Raw genomic sequence first — 8,045 nt, forward strand, 5'->3', positions numbered from 1 at the left:
CTGATAACTATGTGTTCTGGCTAGGTCTTCCAGAACTGTGTTGAATAGAAATGTGGACAGTGGGCATTTTTGGCTTGTTCTGGATTTCAGAGGAAAGGCTTTTAGTTTTTAAACTTTGAGTATAATATTAGTGTGGGCTTATTGTGTATGGGTTTATCGTATTGAGATACATTCCTTCTATACCTAATTTGTTGAGAGTTTTTAACATGAAACTATCCTCAATTTGTTTAGTGCTTTTTTTGCATTTTTTGAGACATTCATATGATTTTTATCCTTCATTCTGTTAATATGGTAAGTCATGTTTTTTGACTTGTATATGAGGAACTATCCTTGCATCCCAGGGATAAATCATACTTGATAATGATAATAATGTAAGATTCTTCTTCTGCAGTAAAAACATCAAGTCTTAACCACTGGATGACTGCCAGGGAGTTACCTAAATTTTTTTTTTATTATTCAATAGTGTAAGATTCTTGAACGTGCTGTTGAGTATTTATTAGGAATTTCTCATTCTATGGTCACCAAGGAGTTTGGCCCATAATTTTCCTTTCTTGTAGTTTGCATATCTTGCTTTTGTATCAGGGTAATCCTAGCCTCAGAAATTGAGTTTTGAAATGTTTCTTCTTAAGTGTTTTGGAAGAGTTGAGGAAGGATTGACATTAATTCTTCTTAAAATCTTTGGTAGAATTCACCAGTGAATCTATCTCATCCTGGACTTTTCTTTGTTGGGAGATTTTTTTTTATTAATGATTCAGGTTCCTTACTTGTTGTTGGTCTATTCATATTTTTTATTTCTTCATGACTCATTGTTGGTAGGTTGTCTGTTTCAAAGAATTTATCCGTTTCTTCTAGTTTATCCAGTTTGTTGGTATTTAGTTGTTCATAGTAGTTTCTTATAACCTTTTTATAAGTAGCCACTTCCCCAATGGAATTTCAAATCTCTTGTGTGGAACAGCATCCCACTGACTCATTCTTAGATGTGACACATCCATTTATGATGATGTTGCCTCCTTCCTATAAAGTTAACATGTACTTCACCAGCATTTATTTGCATTCAGGTTGCTGCTGTGGAGCAGAGGATGCAGAAGCACCCTTTCAACAAAGCATTTCTATAAGCATGTCACAGGCCAGGACTCACAGGGAAGGCTCATTTTCCCAGAAGAGCCACCCCTGTAAGAAGTGTAGTCTGATCTTGAGAGGTGTTTTTCACTTGGCTGAGCATGAAGAAACACAACACAGCCAGAAAGTGTTCGGGTGTAGAATATGTATGAAACGATTTCATTTTAGTGCAAACCTCCAGAAACACCAGAAACAGCATATGGCAGAGAAATCCTTCAGAAACGCTGTAGTCAGGGCCTTGTTTGTGAAAAGCTGCAAATGCCATGTGTCAAGGAAGCCCTTTACCTGTGAGGAAGTAGGGAAAGACTTTCTGGCCACCTTGGGACATCTCCAGCAACAGATCACTCACACCAGGGAGAAGCCAAACAAGATTGCCCAGCGTGAGGCAACTTTACAAAGCAGAGAAAGTCATTACAGCTGGGGAGAATTCAAGAAAGCCTTCAGCCCGAAACATGCACTTGTTCAGAACCAGGGTGTCCACCCTGGAAGACATTGTTTTGTGTGCAGTGAATGTGGGAAGACATTCAGGTACAAATCCTCATTTGTTGTGCACCAGAGAGTGCATACTGGAGAAAGACTTCGTGTGTGTCGTGAATGTGGAAAATCTTTCAGGCGAACCTCAACCCTCAATCTGCATCGAAGAATTCATACTGCAGCAAGGCAGTACAAGTGCAGCAAATGTGGGAAATCCTTTAACCAAAACTTTGTCCTTATTTATCCCTGGAGGAGACACATTGGAGAAAATTGTTACTTGTGCAGTGAATGTGCGCAGTTTCCTAGCTGTAGATCCATCCTAATTCGACAACGGACAATTCACACTGGAGAAAGGCGTTATGAGTGTACTCAATGTGGGATATCTTTTAGACGAAAATTTTACCTCATCGTACACTGGAGGGTTCACACAGGAGAAAGGCCTTACGATTGCAGTGAGTGTGGGAACTCTTTTACCAATAGCTCGGTGCTCGTCCTACACCAGCGGGTACATAAAGGGGAAAGGCCTTTTGCTTGCAGTGAATGTGGGAAATCTTTTACCAATAGCTCGATACTCATTCTCCACCGGAGAGTTCACACAGGAAAAAGGCCTTATGAGTGCAGTGAGTGTTGGAAATCCTTTAGTCATCAATCTTACCTCACTCAACACTGGAAGGTTCATAGTGGAAAAAGGCCTTATGAATGCATTGAATGTGGGAAATCTTTTATGTCTCGCCGTGGCCTCCATTATCATCAGAGAGTTCACACTGGATCAAGGCCTTATGAATGTAGTGAATGTGGGAAGTCTTTTACCTCTCACTCTGGCCTTCGTTATCATCAGAGAGTTCACACAGGAGAAAGGCCTTATGAGTGCAGTGAGTGTGGAAAATGTTTTACCTCCAGCTCTGCCCTGTGTTATCATCAGAAGACTCATGCTGGAGATAGGCCTTATGAGTGCACTGTATGTGGGAAATGTTTTTCCTCTGGTTCCACCCTCAGTAATCATCAGAGGGTTCACACTGGAGAAAGGCCTTATGTATGCAGTCAATGTGGGAAATCTTTCTTCTCTAGTTCCAACCTCAGTAATCATCAGAGAATTCACACAGGAGAAAGGCCTTATGTGTGCAGTGAATGTGGGAAATCCTTTATCCAAAGGTGCTCCCTTCTTAAACACCAGAGAGTTCACACAGGAGAAAGGCCTTATGTGTGCAGTGAATGTGGGAAATCCTTCACCCAAAGATGTCACTTTCTTATACACCAGAGAGTTCACACTGGAGAAAGGCCTTACAAGTGCAGTGAATGTGGGAAATCCTTTTCCACTAGTTACAACCTCAGTAATCATCAGAGAATTCACACAGGAGAAAGGCCTTATTTGTGCAGTGAATGTGGGAAATCGTTTATCCAAAGATCTTACCTTCTTATACACCAGAGAGTTCACACAGGAGAAAGGCCTTATAAGTGTAATGAATGTGGGAAATCTTTTACCACTAGGAGGAACCTTCGTTATCATCAGGGAGTTCACACTGGATAAAGGCCTTATAAGTGCAGTGAATGTGGGAAGTCTTATATCTATAGTTCCATCCTCCAGGATCATCAGAGAATTCATGTAATCAAAAGGTCTTATGGGGGCTTCCCTGGTGGCTCAGTGGTTAAGAATCCGCCTGCCAATGCAGGGGACATGGGTTCAAACCCTGGTCTGGGAAGATCCCACATGCCGTGAAGCAACTAAGCCTGTGCATCACAACTCTTGAGCCTGTGTCTAGAGCCCAGAAGCCACAACTACTGAAGCCCAGATGCCTAGAGCCCGTGCTCCACAATGAAGAGTAGCCCCCACTCGCTCCAACTAGAGAAAGCCCACACCCAGCAACAAAGACCCAACTCAGCCATAAATTTAAATAAAAGAATAATAAATAAATATTTTTAAAAGGTCTTATGAATGCACTGTATATGGAAAATCGTTTAGAGCAAATTCTTATCTCACTGAAAACTGTGGAGTTCACAATGCAGCAAAGCCTTTATGCATGCAGTGAATGTGATAAATCTTTTTCATCTAGGTCCAGACTGTGTTATCATCAGAGTGTTACGATCAGAACAGGGTCAAGGCTTTATGAGTGCAGTGAATGTGAGAAATCTTTTATCCAAAGATGTCACCTAATACACCAGAGAGTTCACACAGGAGAAAGACTTTATCAGTGTAGTGACTGTGAGAAATCTTTTACTACTAGGTGTGGCCTATGTGATTATCTGAGAGTTCACACTGGAGAAAAGCCTTATGAGTGCAGTGAATGTGGGAAATCTTTTTCATCTAGGTCTGGTTTCCATTAACATCAGAGTTCACACAGGATCAAGGCCAAATGAGTGTAGTGAATGTGGGAAATCTTTTATTTGTAGTTCCATTCTCCATGAACATCAGAGAATTCACACTAACAAAAGGCCTTATGAATGCACTGAAAGTGGGGAGTCCTTTAGAGTAAATTCTTATCTCATTGAACACTGTAGAGGTCATACTGGAGAAAAGACTTATAAATGCAGTGAATATGGGAAGTCCTTTTCATCTAGGTCAGCCTCCATTATCATCAGAGAGTTCACACAAGATTGAGGCCATATGAGGGTTGTGAACGTGGGAAATCTTTTCCCCAGAGCTCTGCAGTCCTTCACCATCAGTGTTCACAGAGGTGAAAGGCCTCAAGTGTCTGGTGAATGTGGGTAAATCCTTTACCTCTAGTTCCACCCTTTATTCATATCAGAGAGTTCACAGGAAAAGCCCTATTTGTGCCAAGAATTTGGGAAGTCCTTTCCTAAAGAACTTTCTTGGGGCTTCCCTGGTGGTGCAGTGGTTGAGAGTCCACCTGCCATGCAGGGGACACGGGTTCATACCCTGGTCAGGGAAGCTCCCACATGCCATGGAGATGCTAGGCCCGTGAGCCATGGCCACTGAGCTTATGCATCCGGAGCCTGTGCTCCGCAATGGGAGAGGCCACAACAGTGAGAGGCCCGTGTACCGCAAAAAAAAAAAAAAAAAATTCCTCATTATACATGGTAGAATTTACACTGGAGAAAGGCCTTGAACATGCAAAGAAATGTGCAATTTTCTAGTTCAGGGTAATGACGTTGGAAGAAACTGAGGAGCCACCCATCTGAATTCAATCTCATATGTCCAGTTGTCCACAGGGGGAGATGCCCCTTAAGTTTCAGTTACATGGGAAGCATGTGTGGCTATATTGCACTTTGTAATCTGTCCAGGGCTTTTCCCAGATTTATGTCACTGCACATTTCTGTGGCCATTTTACCCCTATCACCTGGCAGGTCCACACCATGGGCATCAGTCACCAGCCCAGTGTGCTCAGGGAAACTGACCTCTGTTCTTCCAAGTGTTGGAGCAAACCAGGAATAGTAGCCCAGTCCGTTAGGGGTTGGTGTTCCCCTCTCTCTGACTACGTGTACAAAAGCCTGAAGGAATGTTGGCCCCGAGAACGTCATATGAATTCAGCTGACAATGTGCAGAGAAGGACAACATTTTCCAGGGACATGTTCTCAAATGCTCAGTTTTTCCGTCTAGCAAGTCACCAACCCAAACTGTGTGCCACACATTGTTTTGGTTTGTATAATATGGATGCCTTACTGTTTAAGACCTACTTTGTTTTTGGAGTTCTTTGTACTGCTAGAGGTTTTTTATAAGGAGATTTGGGCTCCACAGGCATTGGCCTCAGGGAGGATAGTATGATGGCAAAAATTGGCTTGCCATTTTTGGTCAAATTTGCATTAGTGCCGGTGAAGTTGTAGGAGAGAGGGCAGGGCTTTTTGGTCCTCATTTGAAGCCTGGATGCTGTGAGTTTTAGGAGACTCAGACATCACCCTCAAGAGGAGTAAGATGTGACAATCTCAAGTTCTTGGAACAGCATGAATTTTTTCCCCTGTTCACAGGGGATATCACGAGAGATGTCAGCACTGTTGAGAAGAATCTCCTCCCTTGGTTTTGCAAAGAGCATGTGTCCTGATGTCCAAAATTCCATGGGTGACAGTCACTGGTTGTAAGACTATAGGGGTCAGGTTTCTGATACAGAAACTGGGTTAGTAGGGAGCAGAGGGTACAGCAGCCAGCTCATTGGAATATGCCTCTTCTAAAAGTGCATCCACGGATGTCTTTGTGATGATGACCTATGTGCAGGATCAGCGTGTACACAAATCTCAGAACCTTCAGGCATGTTTATCTTGTGTAGCTGAGGTCATTGTCAGAGAAGACAATTGGAAAGTTTTGTGGATTTTTGTAACCTCCCTGCAATGTTTGCCTCAAGGCCGTTGCTGCACAGGCAGAAAAAAGAAAAGTAGAGGAAAGTAGTCCAGGGATGTGGCTCTTGTGAGCCAACCAACATTCCTGTTGACTGAAGTGGAAATATCCTTTATTAATCGCCAGTGTTTGCTGCCACTGAGGCAAGACTGACACCCAGAGGGCATGACAAAAAGATGGTGGAGTCATTATAGGGCTGTCAAATCTATTTTCCAAAAAAGTGGGGCAAACAGATTTTGTTTATCTTGAAGTGCTTTTTTTAAAGTTTTATTTAGGTGTCATTTACATGTAGTAAAGTACACATATTTAAAGTGAAGTATTTGGTAAATATTGACATACACATGATACCTGTGAAAACATCATCACAGTCATGGTAATGACCATATCTGTCACCATGTATTTGCCTGATGTCCTTTTGCAGTCTCTGTGTCCCTGCCCTTTTCAGCCCTCCAAGCCCCCATTGATTTATTTTCCATTATAATAGATACCTTTATGTTTTCTATAATTTATATGATGGAATCCTTAAATGTTTACTCTCTTTTTTCTGGTTTCTTTTATATTTTATAATTATTTTGTTATATGATGTTATATTTGTTATACAGATGTTATGTAAGTAGTTCATCCCTCCCTTTTATGTTCTTTTGTGGTTCAGTACTCTTATCTTTAGATATACTGCTATTTATCCATTCACTTGTTTATGTACATTTTGGGTATTTCCAGAGTTTGACTGTAGAAAATAAACTGGTGCAAACATTTGTGTACAGTTCTTAATATGGATATTTGTTTCATTTATCTTTTGTTCAAAAAATTAGATTGCAGTGTCTGAATCATGAGGTAGGTGAATATTTAGCTTTTGAAGAAACTAACAAATTCTGACTAAATATTTGTGTTTTTTACATTTTTACCAGCACTGTATGAGGGTTCCATTTTCTCTATATCCTAGCGAATACTTATTTGGTCAGTCGTTTTTAATTTTAACCCTTTTAATAAGTTTGTTACTCTGTCTCACTGTTGTTTTCATTGTATTTCCATAAGAATTCATGATTAGCATTTTTTCGGATGTTTGATCCCTTTTGTCATTTGCTCTCTTTTGTAAAATATCCATTTTTATCTTCTATTTTATGAACTTTGGCTATATTCTTTCTTTTTTTTTTTAACAAGTAGGACATTGAAACAACAAAGATGTGTATTGGAGTGTCATCCATTTTCACTTGTTGAATAATGTGACTGTTTTATGGAAGAAATGCTTTCAGTACTGGAAGGGCATGCCCTGAGTTTTTTCAGTTTTTTTGTTATGCATGGTGTAATGGACACATGTTACCATACACTTTTAAGATTAATTTGCCCTGGGAATTCCCTGATGGTCTAGTGGTTAGGACTCTGCTAGGGCCTGGATTCAATCCCTGGTCAGGGAACTAAGATCCCACAACCACTCAGTGCAGCCAAGGGGAAAAGAAGAAAAAGATTAATCTACCCTAATATGTTGTCCATCACTTTCTGAAGTCCAGACAGTGAATAATGACCTTGCTTTGTAGTGTTTGTCCATTTTCCTGCTCCATTATGGGGGTTGGTAGGTTGGAACAGGACTCTTAGATAGACTAAATGACATCAGGATGAACAGTACATTCTTTGAGTCTCCAAAGCCCGATATGGAGGGAGCTAGGAGGGCAGGGATCAGACTCTCCAAGCCTGGGTCAGGCAACCTGGGTTTGTAGCCCAGATGTTGGATTCACATCCTGGATCCTGTTGCCTTGACTCACAGATAAATGAGTCACTTACCGTCTCTCCTCCCCCAACCCTCTGTAAACAGGGATAAGGAGCGTCTTGTCCCCTGGCCTTTAGATGAGCTGCAGAGCCAAGGCTCCCATTCCCCGTGAGGTGGGTATGCCTGTGGTGACACACCGAGCCCAGCCACCCTGCGCTCCTCCTGACTAGCGGCCCGAGCTGATGCCGTGGTGCCACCCTCAGGAGGCCAGTGCTGCAGGACACTGAGGCCTTGCGTGGGTTTCCCACCAGAGAATCTTTAGGTGACTTGTTGGAACTCCTTCAGGTTCAGTTCCTGACGGATGTACAGGCAGTGATGGTATTTAACTTGTTCTTTGTGAGGAGCAATAAAAGGAAGAGACTGGCACTTCCCTGGAGATCCAGTGGTTAAGACTCCATGCTT

General features: G+C 41.8%; 1 protein-coding gene and 1 pseudogene across 1 annotated transcript in view; both read left to right on the forward strand.

Moving 5' to 3' along the window:
• LOC132416540 (zinc finger protein 256-like) overlaps positions 1 to 3,462 on the forward strand; it is a 42,142-nt gene extending 38,680 nt beyond the window's left edge. Inside the window, exon 3 of the mRNA XM_059999935.1 lies at positions 1,059 to 3,462. Coding sequence (XP_059855918.1) covers positions 1,059 to 3,121 — 2,063 coding nt within the window. The 3' untranslated portion in view covers positions 3,122 to 3,462. The remainder of the gene's footprint in view (positions 1 to 1,058) is intronic.
• Positions 3,463 to 3,551: 89 nt separating this feature from the next.
• LOC138413916 (zinc finger protein 551-like) lies at positions 3,552 to 4,342 on the forward strand (annotated as a pseudogene).
• The last annotated feature ends 3,703 nt before the right edge of the window (positions 4,343 to 8,045 follow it).

This window comes from Delphinus delphis, chromosome 20 (assembly GCF_949987515.2).
Source record: "Delphinus delphis chromosome 20, mDelDel1.2, whole genome shotgun sequence".
Classification (NCBI taxonomy): Eukaryota; Metazoa; Chordata; class Mammalia; order Artiodactyla; family Delphinidae; genus Delphinus; species Delphinus delphis.